Source organism: Danio rerio, chromosome 25, assembly GCF_049306965.1.
Source record: "Danio rerio strain Tuebingen ecotype United States chromosome 25, GRCz12tu, whole genome shotgun sequence".
NCBI classification, from domain to species: Eukaryota; Metazoa; Chordata; class Actinopteri; order Cypriniformes; family Danionidae; genus Danio; species Danio rerio.
In genome coordinates, this window is record NC_133200.1 from 35,275,001 (window position 1) to 35,299,399 (window position 24,399).

At 38.6% G+C, this 24,399-nt stretch overlaps 2 protein-coding genes across 20 annotated transcripts in view; one reads left to right on the forward strand and one right to left on the reverse strand.

The window, feature by feature from the left end:
• The window catches only part of etfa (electron transfer flavoprotein subunit alpha), a 316,751-nt gene that overhangs the window by 82,603 nt on the left and 209,749 nt on the right, over positions 1–24,399 (forward strand). The gene's annotated exons all lie outside the window — the stretch shown is intronic.
• Positions 1–24,399, reverse strand: part of tmem266 (transmembrane protein 266) — a 102,760-nt gene that overhangs the window by 40,781 nt on the left and 37,580 nt on the right. For 13 of the 19 annotated variants that reach the window (XM_073942354.1, XM_073942352.1, XM_073942351.1 and 10 more), the window contains 1 exon segment: positions 21,112–21,306. In XM_073942354.1, the coding sequence (XP_073798455.1) occupies positions 21,112–21,306 (195 nt within the window). 19 annotated transcript variants of the gene reach the window in all.

Consider the following 24,399-nt stretch of genomic DNA (forward strand, 5'->3'; position numbering starts at 1 on the left):
GTGTTTATGCATTTATCATTTCTAGCATGTGACAATCCACCTGTAATAAACATGTAAAAACGATGTCTTCCTCCCTAAATCAGGCATGCATTTGACACTTCAGAGCAGTGGTGTTGTATTGCTGCCAGCATCACTGAACGCAGATTTGACGCTCAAGTGGAAACACACCGTTACACTCCATTAAATGTCTGTCACCTCTAGACCGATTCCTCTGTGGTCTGAGCCAGCAAGAGCATCTCCCGTTCTCATGAGACGAGGATCCGGCTCTACTGCGACTCTGTGGAGGGAAGGTGAAAGAGATCCAGTCACCGTCCACAGGAGACGGCCTGTTGCACAGCGGCTTTTTTTTAGCTGAAGCTTGGGTTAAATCTTCCCATCTCAGATGCATTCATCCTTTACTCTAATGCAGTGATTCCCAACCCTGTTCCTGAAGGCACACCAACAGTACATATCATAGACGTCTCCTTTATCTGACCCAGGTTTTGGAGTCTTTTCTAATGTTTTGATGAGTTGATTCAGATGTTGAAAATGTGAACTTTTGGTGTGCCTTCAGGAACAGGGTTGGGTTTCTGAGTAGCGGAAGTCAGCATAGTTGGGCAAACTCTTGAGCGCAGTGAATGGTAGAGTATTACAAATCATTTACAATCCTGTTTGCTGAAATAATTAAAGGGAGACCACATGGGAAATGCTAGGTTGCTCCTGGAAGTGGTGTTAGTGAGGCCAACAGGGGGTGCTCAACCTGCGGTCTGTGTGGGTTCTAACGCCCCAGTATATTGATGAGGACTCTACCCTGCTCAGTGAACGCCGTCTTTTGGATGACACGTTAAACCGAGGTCCTGACTCTCTGTGGTCGTTAAAAATCCCAGGATGTCTTTCAAAAAAACAGTAGGGGTTTAACCTCGGCATCCTGACCTCCTAACCATCCCCATATCATAATTGGCTTCATCACTCTGTTTCCTCTCCACCAATCAGCTGGTGTGCGGTCTGGCATAATATGGGTGCCATTGCATCATCCAGGTGGATGCTGCACACTGGTTGTGGATGAGGAGATCTCCCCTCAATGTGTAAAGTGCTGTGAGCGTTTATAAAAGCAATATATAAATGTTAGGAATTATTATTATTATTATTATTATTATTAAAAGAAACACTTCATGATGGTGTTATCAAGACTTTCAGAAAAAACGACACAATAGTGTGAGAACAAAGTCAAAAATACTGTCCTGCCCTCATACACAATGCATTAGAAATGTCTCGCATTACTGTGTTGTTTTTCTTAAAGTCAATTCATACACTCACCGGCCACTTTATTAGGTACACCTTACTAGTACTGGGTAGGACCCCCTTTTACCTTCTGATGGCTACTTCCAGCAGGATAATGCGTGAATCATCTCAGACTGGTTTCTTGAATATGACAATGAGTTCACTGTACTCAAATGGTCTCCACAGTCACCAGATCTCAATCCAATAGAGCACCTTTGGGATGTGGTGGAATGGGAGATTCGCATCATGGATCAACTGCGTGATTCGCAGCATGGAGCAACTGCGTGATTCGATCATGTCAATATAAACCAAAATCACTGAGGAATATTTGCAGTACCTTGTTGAATATATGCCATGAAGCATTAAGGCAGTTATTAAGGCCAAAGGGGGTCCAACCTGATACAAATCAGGTGTACCTAATAAAGTGTATTTTGCCCATACATAAAAAAACAGTTCTAGCTACATTTTAGCTAATTGTGCAACATCTCCATCTCTATTGGAGGTGTCAGTGTGGTTAAAAACACTTTAGTATTTACTATAAATTACCTAAGTATATTTATATAAATTACCTTAGTATAATTTCATGTCGGTATATGAAGACTGAAAATAGATCTGTTCGCAGCTTCTGTTACTCTTTACTTTGCACTTGTTGTTAACATTTATTATTATTTATTTGTTTAGGATATACTTTTTCAAATTCTGATTCCAATGCCTAATTGTTAAATAGTTAAAATGACTATAATTAAGTGAAATATTCTCAAAAATAAAATATTATGTGTTCTTTGAAATAGTGTACTTGCATTGTGATGATGTTATACTATCATTTAGGCATTATATAACGACCCAATCCCAATTCTACTCCTTAGCCCTGCCCCTTACCCCTCATTTTGCGTGCTCACGTGAAGGGGTAGGGGTGTCCCAATTCTCTTTAGCTCGAAGGCGTAGGGCTAAAAGGAAGGGCTAGATGCCCCTTCAAACTGATATTTTTCAGGAACACACTCGAAACCAAGGGGTAAGAAAAAATTTCCAGAATAAACATCTACAGCGGCAGCATGGCTGCACACAGAGGTAAGGAGATCCACAAATTTGTATTTTTTGTCATTATTACAAATTTTTACAACAAACAAGCACATTTTTTAATACATTCATAACCATGTTTGTGCTGAATAGCAACTGCTGAATTTTGAGATCTACAGTATAATCCCTAATAACTCCTGTACAGCAGTCCGACAACATCCTGACAGTCGATGACACTCGAATACCCCGTCAGAAAAGTCTAGTGGCTGGGAATGAGCTTTTTACAGTGTCTGCTATAATGTTAATGTTGTTTTCTTGTGTTTACATGATGAACATGTCCACTGTGTAAACGGTTACGATCTTATTGCCACATTATATCGTTATGATAACATAATATACGCCTTCGGTGATTTCCTGAAGAAATACCAAGAAATAACACAACTAGAATAACAAAATAATAATAATACAGCAGTCACGATCGTCTGATCTCAAATGAAGTAAGAGATCGGGATGACATATGATGACGTGTGCTGCAGTGCTGTCCCATTTCTTAGGGGTAGATTTTGAAGTCCTTCCCCTTTACACTCTGTTTCAAGGGCCAAGGGGAAGGGGTACAAAAATAGAATTGAGAATTGAGTTGAAGGCCAATGAGTGGAATAAAATGGTCTTAAAATGACAATAACATTGTTTATTGCAATATATTTTGACGCAATTTATATTACAACAAAAAAAACACAGATATGGTGACAGGCCTAAAGACTTCCAAATGTTTAGCAGCACTCAACAGCGTACACAAAAATACATCCGAGCAAAAAGTGCAAACTAGCATTTCACATGTGGAAATTCCAATTGCTAGTTTGCACTTTTGCTAACCCCCACACACACACACATACAGCAAACAGCAAGGAGGGAAGTGTGTGTGCAGGAGTGGACAGGTTTATAGAGACATCAGTATCAGCAGTACGCAGGAGAGAGAAGGATTGCAGATCTGCAAACAGGAGAGCGCAGAGGGCTGAATTACACTATGAAACTGATCGATCGCGAACTGGAGAGATGTGCTGTCATACATGCCTCTCGGTCAAACTGGCTTTCTCTCGCTCCTGCTCCAGGAGAAAAATCAAAAGGAAAGAAAATCTCAAAGCTTGAAAGCAAACAGAGCTTCAGAAATGATTGATGCTAAATGTTTTCCACAGGCAACAGTCATTGATGCATTCTGACTCTCGTGCACAGTACAAGGTTGGCTAAGTCGCTAAGCTAACAGGCACAGCTAGTGTTTTTCAGCCAATGACAAACTTCCGATGAAAGGTTAATGTGGCTATTTTCAATTTTATACAGTTCCTATAACAGCATCGATGTTGTAATGCAATTAAAATACAAACAGTTAAATAGACTTAAGCCAGGGCTATTCAATAGGCGGCCCGTGGGCCGAATCCGGCCCCCGAGGCACTTTATTCTTGCCCTCCAAACAGTGTGACCAAGACATCAAAAATAATGAATATTAGTTCAGTCGACAAACGGCCGCAATAGTTATGAAGTGGCGTGCGTCTGTTCAAATACAGCACAAGCTGAAGATAAAGGCTGCACAGAGCGTGAGTCACCATAAGTGGTGCGGGCAGCCGAAACATGTTTGTAGAAAAGGCTATTGTACAATGCACTGATATCGTTAACAGGGATGTAACGATTAGCCGATTTCACTATTAACTGCGCTTACAGTTTATTAATCGTAAAGTCTTCTCTAAGCCGCATTTCTGTTGCACTGAACGAAAACGAAACCGCTGCAAAATGCGAAATTGCCTGTGCGCTAGTTTTAAAGTTTGAAGTACGCCGAGGCTAATACGCACGCACACAGGATTAACGATAGCAGCGGCCGTTCCCATATCATGTCTTTTCCGCTTACAAGTTTTTTATTTCTAATGTAAGAATATATGACAATATGCGGGTGCCAGCGGAGCGAAATGCTTGCGTCTTTCTGGGCGCACGCAGTAGAAAACATCTCACGGTGAGAGTTGTGCGTGATCTTTCAGTGCAATGTAAACAAAAGATATGTTAGACGAATTATTATTAAAATGATTATGTATGCATGAATGCAGATGGCAACAACAGTTAATCTAAATAGCTACTTACCTAATATAAAGCTTGAATTTACATTAGACGTGATATAACAGTGAAACCCTGATTATTCTTCAGAATATATAATTGTACATCCCTAATTGTTATGTAGTTTAAAACATAACATATGACTGTGTCTGAATGTAGAAGAAGCCAACTTCAGCAATGCACTGCTTTTCTCTCTGAACTTCTACTTGATCTTGAATCGGGCCGGAATCTGTACACAGACTTTATAATTATCCACAACTTACGAAGAAGACTAAAAACACAAGACTAAAAACACAAGACGGCAGATGGAGAGGCCAAGAACATGTTGGTATGGACTCGTGCGCCACGAGGAGGCATCAAGTCGGTCTCTGAGGAAATCACTTTTAGAAAAAGCAATCAAGGAGCACAAAGCCGTACCACGAGCGCCTTCAAGCCTGCACATAAATCACCTTCAGCATTAACGCCATCGTGATACTGACCTCAGTAAACTTCAGCGAGGGCTTTTTAAACCACAACTAAAGGGCAAAGAAAAACAAGGAACTGCACGCAACTCTCAGACCACAAATGCATTAGTAATGAAATCCATAGCGATTGGAAAGGCATTACTGTTGATTATTACAAAGCCATTATTGGCATGAGCCGGTGAAAAATAGATCTGTCTGAGTCTGGCTGGAAAAGCTTGATCAGTATGTTCCTTGGTAGTCATATACAGTTGAAGATGTCAAAATCATTCCGCCCAAATGATTAATGGGGGCAAGGAATTTTTCACAGTATTTCCTATAACATTTTTTCTTCTGGGGAAAGTCTTATTTGTTTTATTTTGGCTAGAATAAAAGCAGTTTTTCATATTTTTAAAGCCATTTAACCATATTTTTATTGACTATATTTCATTGAGAGGAGTACCTAACTTAACAAAACCTGATTGGGGTATCTCTACCATCTGGTTAAAGTATGTTATACCAAAAACTTCCACTAGTTGTCACTAACTCAAATCAACAGCAATCGTTACAACCAGTGTTGCCAACCTATTATTTATTTATTTATTTTTATTTATTCTTCAAATAACAAACAGGCATTTTGGTCCCACTTTATATTAAGTGTCCTTAACTACTATGTACTTACATCAAAAAATAAATACAATGTACTTACTGTGTTTATAATGTATTTATGAACACTTGTGGTGCTATTGAGTTGGGATAGGGGTTGGGTTATGGACAGGTTTGGTGGTATGGGTAGGTTTAAGGGTGGGTTAAGGTGTAAGGGATGGTCAACAGTGTATTTACAAATGTAATTACAAAAGTTAACTACAGATGTAATTACATACATGTATTTAATCAAGCATAAGTACACAGTAAATACATGCATTTACACAATAAGTACATTGTAACAAACTATTATTTCCTGTGTAAGTACATATTAGTTAAGGCCATTTAATATAAAGGAGGACCGGCATTTTTAACTTCCATTGTTAAACATATATACCATCATATCCAAGTAGGGTTGTAACAATATACCGGTATGACGGTTTACCACGATTTGAACGCGCACGATTATCATACCATGAACAATTGCATATCAACGGTTTTAACCCTTAAAGACCGAGACAGCCGCCCGCGGCTAAAAATAAGTATTGCTCTTAAATGTTTAATAACTTTTGATCCGCTGATCCGATTCATACAATTCAAAGATTGACATAAAGAAGAGAGTCTCAGCTTTCCAGTGCTGTATCACATAACATTCGCGGCTCCGGAGGCTCCGGAATCAGGGCGGTTATGTCATCAAAATTTGACAGCGCTGATTTGACAAAGAAACGCTCGTCACTGTGTCTCCGGACAAACCAGACACGATACATTGATGCATTGTCCCTCCTTCATGCCCAGATTGGTTCAAACTCGCTATATCACAACCAATAAGCATAGGTTTCGCTTTTGTTTGTGGACCAAAAACGAGCTTTTTGAACAACACGGAATGAGAGATAGGCATACATTTATGCGCGGCTAAATAAAACGCAAAAAAAAAAGTTTTGCATGAAATAATTCTCATACTAAGTACTTTTGCATGCACAGCAGCACAGAAACATGACAAAACAGTGACACAGCAAAGACGAACTGCTGCTCTTGCTGTTTTCAAAAGACGCAAATGAAGGTGCAGCTGTTTGTCTGCATTGCAGACAACCATATCCAAATCCATATCCACAGACAACCATATCCATGCTGGCACATAAAACCTAAGGATGTTCCATATTGAATCTAGTTTCGTTATGTAACTATTTATAGTATAGTAAATATTTATATCTATTTTTTACTGAGGATTTGCACCATGTTTATTTGGACTTTATTTGGACTTTGACACATTATTTCTTATTTTCTTATTTGTTCATTGTAAGTGGTGTTGTTTATAGTAACTGAAAATATATTATTTGGAAAAAGTCAAATTTGCTTCACTGTTCTATTATTTTGTAACATTTGTAACATACCGTATACCGCGAAACCGTCAAACCGTGGTATTGTTTTAGACGATTATCATACCGTAAAAAAGTCATACCGTTACAACCCTATATACAAGCAGCATATAATAAACAGTACAAAATAATAGTAATAATAATTCAATTGCTTTGTTTTTCATAAAAATGCCAAATTTCACAATGTGATGGTCAAACACAGGTATTACATTTTTTGTCATCAACCACTCATACAGTCTGTCCCAAAAGGCTTTGACAATAGCATAACTATGAAAAAGATGTTCCTGAGATTCAAAATCTTCCAAACAGAAAATAAAAGCTTCTGTCAAAATTAAATCTTATTCTAAGAAATTCATTACATGGATAAATGTCATTAATTGTTTTGAAATGTACTTCTTTCATTTTAGGTAACAAGGAAAATGACAGGTATCATTTTCTTAGATAAAACTTTTCTTTTAACAGGAAAAGGAAGATTTTCTTTTGTCAGTAGTGATCTCAAGACCTTGTTGTTGCATTTAATATCCAGAAACTAATAATTATTAATAAGCAAATCAACCAGTGTACGTGTAACAGAAGAGTATTGCACTATATCTTTAACTAAATTCCTCAAAGCTCCAAGAATAGCTTTGACAACCAAGGAGAATTCTCTATATAAACAATTACTTCACTTAAAATGATCATAACTCAACATATTACCATCATCATCCAATAAATGAATTACATTCCAAACTCCTTTGTCAAAGTGTTGCCAACTTTAGATTTAAAAACCTTTCATATTACCTTAGCAACTTTTTTTTTTCCCTAAAAAGCACATAGCAACAAATTTAGCAATTTTTAACATCCACTTGGCTACTTTTAGCAATTTTTAAAAGTGACTCAAAAGAGCAATAGCTGCAGGCTTCACTCAGTAGAGTAAATTGCAAGCTCAGATTGTTTTCATAACTGGTAATTCACTGTTATTTGTTAACACGTATCATTGTTGGTAATTAAGCTAGCAATAAATTCCAATAGTGCTATAATTGTTTTCACTTTCACAAATGTGTCAATTCCACAAGTTCAAAAAAGTACACAAGCTGTGGTTGTTTAAAAGAATGTAGCTGTTCATTATCAGTGTTATATTTAATAATAAACAATTTGCATCAAAAAGTGTATATTACCTTTACAAATAGTCAACTCTATTTTTGATACAAATCTAAATGAACATATTTCAAAGAATGTTGTTGCTGAGATGGCCAGTCAATTTGAGAAAACATTAATTATTTTGTATACTGCATAAAGATGTAGTTTTGAGTTGCGATTACGCAATGACGTCATCAAGCAAAGTAATATGTTAATAAGAACATACTGTGCATCTGGATATAATGTTTTAAAATAATATAATACACGATGCCTCAGAAAGTAGAAACATGACGGGCTCACGCTTGTCAGGTACTACGTGATGATGTCACTCATATGCAAATTAGTGCATGACGTCATCTGGCAACATTTAGCTACTTTCCGACAAGCTTTAGCTACTTTTCATTGGAAATACTTGGCAACAGTGGTCACAACACCCTGCCATGTGTACTGTTTTTGTTGAAAATTTGAAGGTAAGGCTATTTTTTTTTTTTTTTTTTTTTTACATATTACCCTTTAAAGGGCCCCAACTTTACAAAGTTTTGTTACTTGGTGCCATGAAAATATTTAATATTTTTGTAATAATTTTCAAAACCATGTTCAACCAACTGGTTGAATTGTCACTTTATCCATCTAGTCATTGCATCCATACATCTCTGCAATGAATCAGATCACTGATCAATAAAGTCATCTGGAATGGCAAAGAAAGCATTCCTGCAGGACTCCCAGAGTTCATCAAGATTCTTTGGATTCATCTTTAATGCCTCCTCCTACATCAGGGGTGTCCAAACTCGGTCCTGGAGGGCTGGTGTCCTGCAGATTTTAACTCCGACTTGCCTCAACACACCTGTAAGGATGTTTCCAGAAAGCCTAGCAAGAGCTTGATTAGCTTGCATAGGTGTGTCTGACTGGGGCTGAAACTAAACTTTGCAGGACACCGGCCCTCCGGGACCAAATGTCTTGATTCTTCAGGCTGTTAATGTTGCCATGCACTCTGCAGATCTCTCACACGCCCCCATACTAAAATGTAACCCCAAACCATGATTTTTCCTTCAACAAACTTGACTGATTTCTGTGACAATCTTGGGTCCATGCGGGTTCTATTAGGTCTTCTGCAGCATTTGTGATGATTGGGATGCAGTTCAACAGATGATTCACCTGAAAAATCTATCTTCTGCCACTTTTCCAGATGATCAAGTAGAAGTCAAGCTATTATTTGTTGCTCTTACAACTGGGATCGACAAGACTTTGGTCAGGTAGTGTACAGTATGTGCATTAGGTATAAAATATGTCTGTTAATTTATGTCAATAGTAAAAAATATTTGTGCCAAGATGAAGATTGAAAGGTATGATCTAAAGCTATGGTGAAATATTAATGGTCTTATTGCTGTCCAAAACATGAGCAATGGCAAGCAAATCCAGAAGCTCTTTCAGAGCTCCAAGGTCCTCCAGTCTTCAAGGTTGGCAAAATCCCCCAAATAATGATTTAATGACCAATAAAGAAGCCTCAAATGAATAGTAATGCACACTAATTCTTTCTGAGGAGCCTTTTGAGAATCGTCTGCTTTTATTTGTGGGTTCTGGGTCAAAAGCAAATAGGTCAGAGTGATTTTAGTGACCGCTGCCAATGTCAAAAGTTTCATGCTAATGTAAGACAAACATCTCTTACATCCACTGCTTTTAAATGCAATAATAAAGAGAGCGGCTGGTCTCAGATCAGCCATAAAAAGCATGCACCACTGACAACGTCAGGTAAAGCGCAAGCAAGCAAAAGCTAAAAACAATTGTCATAGCAAAGCAGACAAAGCTCAGCACTTCAGGAGAGGGACGGAGAAGATAAAAAGAAACAACAACAACAACAAAGCTAAGCAGAAATATCTGCTGAATCTCTCAGAGATCCTTTACTTCAAGAGCACACCATTAATCTCACTAACTTTATCATGAGGAGGGGTCACACTTTAGTGCTCAATTCAAAAACTTTTTATAAAATACATTTTAAAAAGGTTGCCTGTAAAGCATTGATATTGCATGCACACAAACTCACAGGCCATTTTATAAGGTATACCTGTGCAACTGCCCATCAATGCAAATTTCTAATCAGCCAATCACATAGCTGCAACCCAATGCATTTATGACATGTAGACATGGTCAAGACGATATGCTGCAGTTCAAACAGAGCATCAGAATGGGGAAGAAAGGAGATTTAGGTGACTTTAAATGTGGCATGGTTGTCGGTGCAAGACAGGCAGGTTTATCAGAAACTCCTGATCTACTGGGATTTTCATGCACAATTGTCTCTAGGGTTTACAGAGAATGGTCTGAAAAAGAGAAAATATCCAGTGAGCGGCAGTTCTGTGGGCCCAAATGCCTTGTTGATGTCAGAGGTCAGAGGAGAATGGCCAGACTGGTTCCAGGTGATAGAAAGGCAACAGTAAGTCAAATAAGCACTTGTTACAACCGAGGTCTGCAGAAGAGCATCTCTAAACGCACAACACATCCAACCTTGAGGCGGATGGGCTACAGCAACAGAAGACCACATCGGGTGCCACTCCTGTCAGCTAAAAACAGAAAACTGAGGCAACAATTCACACAGGCTTACAAAAATTGAACAACAGAAGATTGGAGAAACGTTGCCTGGTCTGATGAATCTCCATTTCTGCTGCGTTATTCGGATGGTCGGGTCAGAATTTGGAGTCAACAACATGATAGCATGGATCCATCTTGCCTTGTATCCACGGTTCAGGCTGGTGGTGGTGGTGTAATGGTGTGGGGGATATGTCTTGACACACTCTGGGCCCATTAGTACTAATTGAGCATCGTGTCAACGCCACAGCCTACCGAAGTATTGTTGCTGACCATGTCCATCCCTTTATGACCATAGTGTACCCATCTTCTGATGGCTACTTCCAGCAGGATTAATGCAGTTCTGAAGGCAAAAGGGGATCCAACTCAGTACTCGTAAGGTGTACCTAATAAAGTGGCCTGTGAGTATACTGTATGTATTACAGAATGGGACCGCATTGCTCAGGTTTCAGACTGTGTATAAATCTTGATGGTTCTGTGGGTCTCGTCTATCAAATCTGATCTTTATTTTGTATTTTCCATTGGATTCAAGTCAGGGGATTGGCTGGGCCATTCTACAGCTTGGTTTTCTTTCTCTGTAAGCATTTGTGAGTTTCCCTGGCTGTGTTTTGGATCGTTGTCTTGCTGAAATGTCCACCCTGGTTTCATCTTCATCATCCTGCTAACATAGATGTTGGACTGGAGCAGCTGATATCCATTTACACTGACGATGGTCGCTGAAGAACTACTGAGAGATTTCAGCTGCTGTCTGGACTTTCACTGCATTTCTACACCTTCCTTTCTAACCCCAACTAATTAGATTTGTTTCCTTTGTACATATGGATTTCTTTGGTTAGTACCAACATCTGGTGAAGAATGTTCAAGTTAACAGCATCTTTAGAAATGTAAACAGACAGAATCAAAACACCAGACTGACCTGAGATGAAGAGCGTGTTGTGTGGACAGAGAACTGGACCAAAGTTTGACTTTTTTTTTTGGGGCCCGATTGTAAACAAACTAAAGCCAAAGTGTGAAGGAGTCAAGCTGAATTGACTTTCTTTGGTTGAGTTTTAAGTATATGAATCATTATTAGCACAAACTTATTACTTGAAGTGTTTTGTTTAGTGTTCTGACCAGAAGATCCCCAAATTGGAAATGAACCCCCTCACTTGAAACAGTCGTGACATGTGGAAAAAACACGGATAGGAAATCAAAATAGGACAACAAAACATTTTCTCAACACTAGACTATCTTTGTCATGATAAACATCCAAGACACCACAGAAAGCATGAATATTTTGGGCTGTCCATCCCGCGCACCACTATGTGTTCCGGTCAGGAAGCCCTGGTGCCAGCAGATGCTAATAATAGCGCACACGTTGGATGTCGTGGCCCGCGTTGAGGCTGCCAGCTCTGCAAATGCCCCCTAATGTTCGCATCTACAACCATGCGCCCACGCGGCAGCTCACTAGTGAGTGTGCTAGACTACATCAGCCCTAAAAGAGCGGAAAACAACAAACACCACGGCAGGCGGCAGACTATCCAGACCTCATAGTGGAAGGGATATTGCTCGAGTTTGTTTTTCAGAGAAAATAATCATTTTAATTAGGTAAAACTGGCAATTAAAATGGCACAAGGCTTTATTTTATTTTATTAAAATATCCAAAATCATGCAAAATTAACTAAGTAGACTTAAAAGACAACAAAGACATTGCAAATAAATTAACAAACAAGCAAACAATGTTATCTCTGTACAAACAGTAAGCCACACATTACACACACTGTTTGGCATTCACCAAAGTTTCGGCATAATAAATGAGCTGACATTTGGACATGTTCCTATTATCAGCTAAGTTCATATAAGGATTAAACTGACATCAAATCATGCAAATATGGTCTCTATCATTCTGTACGTGTTTCAGATGTGAGTCACAGCAGAAACATGACATGACTGATCTGACTTTCTGCCACTGGAGACGGAAACACAGAAACTCACAATCCAAGTGTTCATGACCTGACCTGTGCTAGTCTTATGAGGAAATCTCATGTAATGGTGCTGTAATAGAAAATATATCTGTATATCTATATATATATTTGAATACATTTGTATTCAACTGATCTTATATAAAATAACTAGAATGAGCAGAACTTTTCAGCAAACACACATATCGTCACCTTAGAATTATGAGGTTTTATCTGTGTTTTAAATGATTTTGAGATAATGAGCTTCAAAGTTTTTGCATTCCATAGCAAACAGTATGTGTGTAACATTTGTTTCTTTTAAATAAAAAGCTCTACAAATGTAAACAACTTATAAAAAAATACCATAATGTGGATAAGTTGTCATTTAAAGGGTCACGAAACACCAAAACACATTTTTTGAGCTGTTGACAGTCGTATATGTGTCCCACACTGCTAAAAACACTATTAGGACACCTATATTTCACTAAAAAGTGTAAATTGGTTGTTTTTGCGTTATTTCAAGCAAATTTGTACTTCCGGTTTGAAACGAATTTTTGAAGCTGCGTCACGGCCATGACATAATAGCGTGTATTCCAGCGTGCAGACTGGACGCCTGTGCCAGAGTGAGTCTTATTATGTCTTACAGTGTGATGCATTAATGCACGAGTAAGGCTTGGTTCAAACCAATCAGCGCGCTCAATTGTGCAACTTCATTAATATTCACAGTGTTTAGACGACAGAGACGCCAGGTTGTGTTGGCAAAACAAGCGTGAAGTGTTGCTTTTATAGTTTGCTGCAGTTAAGTTTTGTTTTCATTTTCTCTCTGTGAGAGCTCAGCTGGAGTCACGTGTGGATTACAGTGTACGCGACGCTCGACAACAATAACTTAACTTACGTGTCTAAGGAGGAACATTGTTTACCTGAGAGCTGTTCTCATCTGCAACACTGAGATCCGGATTCGCTTGTAGTCTCCTCTTAATAAAGACGCGGCTCTAGTTGCTGGTGATTGTCCTGTCTCTACAGATTTGGTAAGTGAACAACCAGTGCTCTTTGTTTAATCAGTTTGTTCGTATCGAACTAAGTTAACTATTGCACAGAGTGTAAACATGTTAGCACCACAACCAAACTTTAACCTCGTGTAGGGTTTTCACCGCATTTAGTGACCGGAATAACACACGCGGCTTTGACGCTACCTACCGTGTGCATCTAAGTTTCCGGGAAATGTTTTTTTTTTCTCTCATTCGCCGTGCAGTATTGCATGAAAAATACACGCTTAGAGCAGTTCCTCAAATCAAAGATCTCATTTGTCGCGAGGGACATAAATAAATTCCCTGAATGAAAGAGCCAAACTGCAGTTAAAGTCCACCATTTAATAATTTGGCAAATAATTCGACTACAGATGTCCATGTAAACACCATCACTTTCTCCCGTGTGTGTGTGTGTGTGTGTGTGTGTGTGTGTGTGTGTGGGTGTTTTGACTCTGAAACTCGCGCATGCCCAAATAGACACTCCCACACCATCCCACTTTAGTTCCTCCGACACTTCCCCCTAAACAGAGCTGGACACGCCCACTTTTCTGACTTTTTCCAAAGTAGAGGTGTGAAAACACCCTGCTGAAACGAGGGGGTTTCATGGCCCTTTAATAAGAATGTCAATATCTCAATTTTGACAAAAATGTCTGATAGAACCTTATAATTCAAGGTGACGAAATGTCAAGGCATGTCAAAACTCAGACTCCAGTAGATGAATGCATGGGGGAATTTATGAAATGTTTTGTTGTATTTATGTTGTATAATTCATTTCATTTCAACCTCAATCTACACATTTATTTTAAATTTGTATCAGAGTAAAATAAGGACACTCAAAACCTTGTATTAGAATGTGGATGAACATCTGAAGTATTTATTATTTATTTAAAAAAATTCCCCCATCCCTTTTTTTATTTTTTATTGTCCACCGCGATGTTTTACATTAGACATCGTTAGACATCGTACGGGCTATAACAAGCTGTGTGTGTATAAACAGACACACAGAGACACACACAACACCAGGCAAGCGACTTTGCTCATATTTTAAGATAAGGCTGAACATCATGAAATGCCATCAGTCTACAGAGATATCCCAGTATTTGTATGTTGCAATCAGGAGATCACAAAAATTAACCCCGGAAAAATCCAAAGCAAAGCAAACACTACCAGATTACTGTTGTGTTTGCGATAAGGAAAAACTATAAACACATGCAGGCATTTCTACCTTCTTTCAGTTTACTAAACTAATCTGCAGTTACAAAAACAGGAGACGCTTTAGAAACAAACAGATGGCCAACGAAAAGTAACTCAGGGCTATTGACCTTATTCTAAAATGCGGAAGTGCGCCTGTTTTCGCGATTGTTTTAGAACTTCCGATTCAGTCGCCTATGGGAGAAATGACTAGGAATAATAAACGGCAGAAAACAGTCAAACTACTTACTCTACAAACAAATGTTAGCATGAATATAAAGACCAAGTAGAATAATGTAATAAAAAAAAATATCAGTTGGCAACATCAAACAGCAAAACAAGCAGTTTTTAATGTCTAAAAATGAATGGAAGTGAATGAGACCGGAAGTCTCGAGCCAAAAAGATTCAAATGGCTGCGCCCGCTCGTTGGCAAAGAATAAGGTGAATACAAAGAGTGGCCAACACGAAATACATACATTTTCTGATACAAGTCCTATCTCACACTCAATACACTACAATTACTATGGTGTAAATACAGCACTACGACATACAAAAGAGAGAGAGAGAGATCGACTTAGAATGTCACTTACCAGGTTAATAATGACTTGATCAGCTCTAGGTAGAAATTACACTGTTTTTCTCTTCTTAGTCCCCATCTTCTGGATGGACAACGTCTTGACCATGTCTACATGCCTTACTGCAGGGGTGTCAAACTCAATTCCTGGAGGGCCGAAGCCCTGCACAGTTTAGTTCCAACTCTGCTCCAACACACTTACCTGTAGGTTTCAAACAAGCCTGAAGGACTCAATTAGTTTGATCAGGTGTGTTTAATTAGGGTTGGAACTAAACCGTGCAGAGCTGCGGCCCTTTTGGAACTGAGTTTGACACCTGTGCCTTACTGCATTGAGTTGCATTAAAAACGAATTGATTTTTACCTTTTCTCTTTTTATTATTTTTAATATTATTATTATTATTATTTTTGGTCATCAGTATTGGTTAATGGGATTTTTACAAATTAAAAACAGTTTGGTTTTCATAACCAGAGGCTGTGAAATGTTGTGGGATTCATTAATAAACAAATCTTACACACTTCTAGTGATCTCAGAGGTTTTTAGGTCTAAAAAGCCTCACAATAATGTCCCTTTACTCCTCAGACGTCCCCTCCAGCCTCTCTCTGCTGTAAACAATTGTTTTGATACGCCGGATGTCATCCAGCAGGAGGTTGGACTCTCGACTACTTTGCACCGTATTTTTAAATGCCAGCATTCCGTGGGTGTATTTGTGTTTCTCGGCGGGTTGCGTGCAAATGTGGCTTTAAAAATCATCTGGCAGCTGCACTGCATGCTGGGAGTGTGGAGCACCCAGACCTCTCTGGCGCGGAGTGTGTTTTTGGCGCGGTCCCGTCTGGGTAGCGTGACTCACGGCGGACGGCCGCTGTGCGATGCTCTGCTCCACGCAGGGAAAGTTGACAAACACCATAAGCTTAATTATGGCAGCCGTCGCACTGTCCGCAAGCCACGGCGGTGTGTGTGCGCGAGTGTGAGACAGATGGTCCACACGCTCTGGAGTGTGTGATTGTGTGAGCGTTTCTGAGATGTCAGCACTGAGCCTTCTGCCGCTCACGACTCACTTACTGTCAGGTGATACAATCACAGGTGTGCTGCAAAACTGCACTTTACTGTGAAAACAGCAATTCATTTACATACATTTATTATGTACATGTAACTTTTTTTGTACAAATAATTTGTAAAAATAAATTAATTAATAATAAAAAAAAAAAAGTAAAAATCTTGATGGTTTGAGTATCGCCTATCAAATCTGATCTTGCTTGTATTTTCTATTGGATTCAAGTCAGGGGATTGGCTGGGCCATTCTACAGCTTGATCTTTCTCTGAAAGCATTTCAGAGTCTCCTTGGCTGTGTTTTGGCTTGCTGAAATGTCCACTCTGGTTTCATCTTCATCCTTCTGCTAATGTACAGTTGAAGTCAGAATTATTAGCCCCCCTGAATTATTAGACTGCTTGTTTATTTTTTCCACAATTTCTGTTTAACAGAGGTAAGATTTTTTTCAACATTTCTTAATAATAGTTTTAATAAGTCATTTTTAATAACTGATTTATTTTATCTTTGTCATGATGACAGTGAATAATGTTTGACTAGATATTTTTCAAGGCACTTCTGTACAGCTTAAAGTGACATTTAAAGGCTTAACTAGGTTAATTAGCCTAACTAGGCAGGTTAGAGTAATAAGGCAAGTTATTAATGTTTTGTTCTGTAGACGATCGAGAAAAAAGTAGCTTAAAGGGTTTAATAATTTTTCCCCTAAAATATTGTATGAAAAAATTAAAAACTGCTTTAATTCTGGCCTAAATAAAACAAATAAGACTTTCTCCAGAAGAAAAAAAATTATTACACATACTGTGAAAATTTCTTTGCTCTGTTAAACATCATTAGGAAAATATTTAAACAAGAAAAAAAATTGAAGGGGGCTAATAATTCTGACTTCAACTGTAGATGTTGGATTGAAGCTGCTGATATTTATTGACACTGATGATGATTGAAGAACTACTGAGAGACAGCTGCTGTTTGTCCTTTCTACACCTTTGCAGAGTATTGCTGCTGACAGGGGCGGACTTAGTGTTTTGGGGGCCCTAAGCATTTTTGAAAATTAAAGAAATAAATATATATGTTTATTATCCATTTAAAATATTAAAGGAACCTTTATCTTTGTAATGTCAAATTAAAAGTGATATATTCACAAAAAAAAAAAAAAAAAAGTTCACAAACTATGTACAGCAGGGGTGTCCAAACTCGGTCCTGGAGGGCCGGTGTCCTGCAGATTTTAGCTCTAACTTGTCTTAGCACATCTGCACAAATGTTTTTAGGAAGCCTAATAGGAGTCTGATTAGGGAACTTTACAGGACACCAGCCCTGCAGGACTTAGTTTAGGCCAGGGATGGGCAAACTTGATCCTCGAGGGCCGCTGTCCCTGCAGAGTTTTGTTCCAACACTAGTCAAACACACCTGAACAAACTAATCAGTGTCTTCAAGATTACTTGAACTCTATAGGGAGGTCTGTTTGAATAGGGTTGGAGCTAAACTATGCAGGACACTGGCCCTCCAGGATCAAGTTTGCACACACCTGGTTTAGGCACTTGCTAGTCCTAAAAACATCTGAAAAGTCACTAAGTTGGCAATACTGGCCAGTAGTGTCTTTGATTGAAGCGCTGCGCTTACACCTCCTGCATGTGCAGTGCAGACGGAACGTTCCCCGGTTTTGAAAAGAATAATGAATGTTAAAATCTTAACAGTTATAGGCAGATTTGATAAAATATAATAAAATGTATAAAAGAAATATAGGATTAATGTAGGCTTCTTGGAATTGGTCGGGGCTCCCTATTTCCCCGGGGCCCTAAGCAACTTATTGGTTAAGTCCGCCCCTGGCTGCTGAGCAGGTCCACACCTTTATGACCACAGTGTACCCATCTTCTGATGGCTACTTCCAGCAGTATAAAATGCCATGTCATAAAGCGCAAACCATTTCAGACTGGTTTCTTGAACATGACAGAGTTCACTGTACTCAAATGGCCTCCACAGTCACCAGGTCTCAATCCAATAGAGCACCTTTGGGATGTGGTGGAATGGAAGATTCATATCATAAATGTGCAACCGACAAATCTGCAGCACCTGCGTGATGCTATCATGTCAATAGGGACCAAAATCTCTGAGGAATATTTCCAGTACCTTGTTGAATCTATCCCACGAATGATTAACGCAGTTCTGAAGGCAAAAGTGGGTCCAACCTGTTACTAGTAAGGTGTACCTAATAAAGTGGCCGGTGAGTGTATATCACTTTAGGAATAATTCTTAGTACAATTTTAGTTAAAAAAAAAAATTCCAAAATTTCCAGTTGATACAAAAGCAAAGAAGTTTAGGATGCTGCCAAAATGGCTGAGGGCTTACAGTATAGTTCCTCATACAAATAGCAGCATGAGGCATCTATATTCACGAACATCTATGGATCGGAAATGTTCTCTCTATTAAAGTGGGTGGGGCTGCAGAGCGGTTCAGACTTTTAAATGTGAGTGCGTGAAACTGGTGTGTAAAAATGTGGCTCTAAAATACTTAAATGATGCAACAGGGTGATACGGATCAAAGGCATGCGAGTCAAAAACAATAGAAAAATGCTACGATGACAGAAACTCTTCCATTTATAGAAAAGGGTAACGGTTTTAAAAGCTAAAACCAACTCTGCAGCTTTCTGGATGGTATAACTATAGTTTTTTTTTTTAAATCTCATCTCAAGATATTATCTTGGATTGGTCAGAGTTTCCTACGGAAGTCTAGCTTTAGATGTAAAACAACACACCAAGCCAAAATCTTTCTTAGTGCTGCCAGGTTGCTTCTCTTTTAATCGGAGTGCTCCATTTCTGCAGTATGACTCGCGTCAGCATGCCAACAGATCATAGACAAATTCCTTTAGAGTACTACTTTATGTCAGGTGCTATAAAGATTGCCATCTTGTCTATTCTAGATAATGCTAGCGTTGTTTATAGGACATGCTGGAGCTTCTTTTTTTACCTCACCCCTGCCAAGCATTAAACGAATTCCAGAAATTCCAGTTAAAAGTCAGTATCGTTGATGTAAGAGAGAGTATGCGGTTCTTCCTGATTTTTTGGATATCTGAATATTTCTCTCCCAGCCTGCCGTACGCTTCTTTAGAATCCTTTATCCGATAAGTACTAAAAGTGGCACCGTGACAAGTGCGCTAACAAAGAGAGAAACTGTCAAAATGTTGAGCTAGAGTAGCGCAAACTAAGACACGGTTGCTGATTTGGTCCACCGGAAATGTTTTTTTTTATTATTCTGTAAACTATATTAAAATGTATAATAGATATTATTTGGCTTGTAAAAATACCTTCACCTTGTAAAAACAAGAAGCGTAACGGTATTTACACCTTTGTTTTGATGCATAAAAAAAAAAAAACTTGTCAAAAAAAATGAAGGGGGGCATTCTACCGGAGTTCATATTTGAGAAACAAATAAGGATGATAATAAAGTTGAAAATGTGTATTTTTTATTTTGAAAAATATATTTTAATATAATACTTACTACCTAATATTAATAACAACTAATATTTAATAACCGATATCTTATGCCATGATGACAGCACAAAATATTAGACTAGATATGTCAAGATACTAGTATTCAGCTAAAGTAACATGTATAGGCTAAACTAGGTTAATTCAGCAAGTTAGGGTAATTAGGCACCTTAAAATGGTTTTGAAAATGGTCGGGGGAAAAAAATAGCTTAAAGGGGCTAATCATTTTGTCCCTAAAATGGTTTTTAAAAACATTAAAAATTGCTTTTATTTAAGTTGATTTAAAACAAGACTTTTACCAGAAGAAAAAATATTTTAGGAAATACTGTGAAAAATTTCTTGCTCTGGAAGACATAATTTGGGAAATATTTTTTAAAAAGAAAATTGTGGGTGAATTATTTTGAGTTATTAATTCAGTTATTAATTTTTTAAAAAACATTTTAGGGCTAAAATTTTTAGCCCCTTTAAGCTATTTTTTTTTCGATAATCTACAGAACAAACCATCGTTATTCCTAATTACCCTAATCACCTAGTTAACCTAATTAAGCCTTTAAAATGTCACTTTAAGCTGTATAGAAGTGTCTTAAAAATATCAAGTCAAATATTATTTACCGTCATCATGGCAAAAATAAAATGATTCAGTTATTAGTTATTACTTCAACTGTGTATGTATGTATGCATGTATGTATATATAAATAAATAAATAAATAAATAAATAAAAGTAACAAGTAACTATTTACTTGGGTAATTTTTTCATCAAATAGTTTTTTACTCTTACTCGCGGAAATTTTTACTCAAGTAAAAGTAACAATCTTCAAAGTTACTCAAGTACTTGTACGTTTACTTGAGTATAGATGTTGGATACTCTACGCACCTCTGTTTATTTATTTGTTTTATTAATCAAGAATACATGATTATATACTGTTGTGGCATTGCAATCAAAAAATGTCCTTATAATGAAAGTCAATGGGGCAAAAACAGCCCTGAACATAACGAAAGGGAAGTCAATTTGCCCATAAGAGTGTATCATTGAAACATTCCAATGCAATTTCACAAAATGTGTCAAAATAAGATTTGTGACCAAAAAAAAACTTTCCATTTCCTGAAACACAGCGAAAGTTGTGGCTTAATTAAGACTCAAAATCCTCCCAGACTGGCTGCAAACTTCCCCAACAGCACACAAGGGTGAAGTGTTGCCAAATCTTCATCAAAAGTTCTACTAAAACAGTCTGTGATGCATTTAAAGTGAGAAATTAACACTTTATTTTGAAGTCAGCTTTCTGTGCTGTATGATTGGTGCAGCAGGAGTGTCTTACCCCTCCTGGTTGTCCTCTTCATCCAGGTTTGACAGTAGCTGTGATCCGGCCAGCGAGAGGTCCAAGGCGGCGAGAGGAAGGTCCCGGTAGGCGAAACTGACCAGCTGCACCGGAGCCATGCACTGGCCCTCATCCTCCACCTGCTGGGAGATCACTTCCAGATCCGGGGCCGCCGCCGGCGTCTGCTGAGGGGCCCTACGGACACACAAAGGAAACACTACTCTGAGTTGATGTAAGAAGTACAAATGAAAATCAAAACTAGCCATATGATTTTGTTAGCTCGCATTGCTAGTTTTGTGATGAACAATTCATCATCGCATGTCATTAATGCCGAGTTCAGACTGTATGATTTTCAAGGTGTTCACAGATGTTTTCACACTGCATGACTATCTGGGCTAGCGGTCAGTCGCTGCTGTGTTTACACTATGATGTATCGGCAAAAGGGGGTTCACACTAGGGCTGTTTCTCAACACCAAGTACGCAAAGTTCGGACTTGCGTCCTTGGAAGTTCAGACTTAGAAGAACGAACTCCCGAGGACGCGAGGACACAAGTCGGGTACTTCTTCAAATGGAACAGCAGTGTACTTTATAACGTCACTTACCTCACCGTGGATTCATCAGTTTCACTGTACATTAACAACAAAATGATTTAACTAATATACAATAATATTACAAATCTACATTTTAGATTTAGGAAAATGTACACATATATTCGTATAAATGTAAATTAAAATGTGTTATTATACAAAGACACGTGTCTTTGATGATCAGATTTATTAAACTACAATGGAAATTATACACACACACACACACACAAGTAAAGATTACATCAAACAATTTGGTAAACAAAAACAAACAGCGTACGACACGGTAACATAATTAAAGACAATTATAAAATGCAACAAAATAACACTGCCAAAATAACACACCTGAGAACAAATAATAGATTTATAAGATTAAAAACTGTCCGTTAGATATTCACAAGATGTATTAAATATCATGTTTTAACTACAATGGAGTGATGAGGTCCAGCGGTACGTCCGAGATAGCCTGGCCGAAGTAAAGCTGATCTGGCAGGAGAGCTGATGACGGAGCTCCCGCTTTCAGAGTCCGCATAAGCAGAGGCAGATCGTCATGAAGCGCTATCTTTGTGAATAAACAGCCGATTCGAGTTTAAAACAACTACATTCTTGCCTGAAAAACTGTTAAAACTTTATTTTGTGACACAGTAAAGGAGTATTTTTAAAACAGTGCGGGTTTCCTCCTCCGCCATTAGCGCTTGCTGGTTACCATAGATATATACACTAGATGTCGCCTGGCCTATTGTTGTCTATTGGATGGAATGGGTCAATAGCGCCGCCATCTTGCTACAGGGTAGCGCTCCTTTGAAATGAATGCGGGACCAAGGTACAGTGGAGGACTGTGGCCATCCAAAGCCAGAGATATACACGTATACACATATATCTATGATCAGGAGTTTTCCTGGATGTTTTGTGTGTAATTTTTTTTTCTAATTACGAAAATCATAATTTTACATCACTTTTCTACATTGATGGATCAGTGACCGCACGGGCATTCCTGACAAAAAGCTTGTGTTTGTGTGTACAGAAATGTACTATCCACCCTCCCTGTTAAATTTAATATAATCCGTGTCCTGAAACACAGCTCCTCTCCAGCTTTCACTTCTCATACCGACGGAGAGAGCGATTCGTTAGTGAATGAATCCACCGAACGACTTTTTCACTGACGTTAGCCGACAATAATACAAGTTTCTGGCAGCGCAGCATCTCGTTGTCATATTTCTTTTGCATTGTTTGCTGATTTTATTCAACAAAACTAGCATAAGCCGAGTGTTTAGTGCGAGTTGGAGCTGCTTTGCCTTATGATGAATGCAGTAAGCGACTGTTATCATCAATAACGTTACCTGATTAGCACAAAAGTTCAGAACATACAAAAACAGAAAAAAAACTTACTATTACCTATGAAATTTTCTGCCTTTGTGCTTTGTTTTCTTTGTTTATTCGTTACTACACCCATAGACGGCGCTAAAGTCCAGCATCTTCACGTAATAACACTGTCTTGACTAGTGCGGTTGAATGACATTTGTCCTGGGAGTACTGTACCAATGTGGCGGTGCTATTGACGCATGCTGAGGGTCCCTATGCGATATCTAGTGTATATATCTATGGCTGGTTACGCTGCAATGCATTCTGGCATACCTGAGCTTCGCATGTTTGCACAAGTCACCTCTCGATGCATCCTTGGCCAAAGGGGCAGAGCAAGTACACATCTGGGACTTTCATGTGTACTTGGAAAGATGTGAACTTTAGAATTGGAACAGTACTTTGGCGACGGTTGATAACGTTTCACGAGGACACAAGAACGCAAGTACAGACAAGAACGCATATTGAGAAACAGCCTAGGGCTGCACGATTAATCGAAAAAAGATCACAATCTCAATTTGACCCGACACACTATCTTAATTCAGCTTTTCTACGATTGAGCTAATTATATTTTAAAGGTCACGAGAGAAGCGTAAAGGTGGCCACAAAAGTCGTCACAGCAACATGGACACCTTCAAATGGCGTTCAAAGTGTCACATGCCGTGTTTATAAGGTGCAATTCACCCAGAAACGTCATTTCTGTCTAAAATGTATTGATGTATTCGCGTCCGCAAAATCACACGTGAGCTGAGTGCGAGCTGTTTGTTAACTTCCAAGAACGCGTGCGTGCACGCCAATGACGCCTTCTTTAGTGAACAGTACCTGCATAGGCTGTGAATAACAGGTTGTATGTAAATAGCATTCAGTTTGTTGCAGAGCGATCGTTTGAGAGCCGACCTGAAAGAATGGTTTGCATGTGTGTGTGTGTTTTCCTCAGCCTTGAGCCACGCTCGGAAGTGAAAGTGAAGCACACATCATATGCAGAGATGGCAAAAGTACACACATCCTTTACTTAAGTAGAAGTACAGATACTCATGTTTAAAATGACTCTGGTATAAGTACTGACATTTGTACTTAATTAAAAGTTAAGAAGTACGGCCTCAAAAATATTTCAACCACAGTCCAAAAACATGCGGTATAGGTGAATAATAGGTAACCAAATTGGCAGTAGTGTACAAGTGTGTTTGTGAATGAGTGTTTTCCAGTAGTGGGTTGCAGCTGGAAGGGTATCTGCTATGTAAAACATATGCTGGAATAACTGGTGGTTCATTCTGCTGTGGCGACCCCTGATAAATCAGGGACTAAGCTGAAGGATAGTGAGTAAGGATCGGTAGGTAACTAGTCC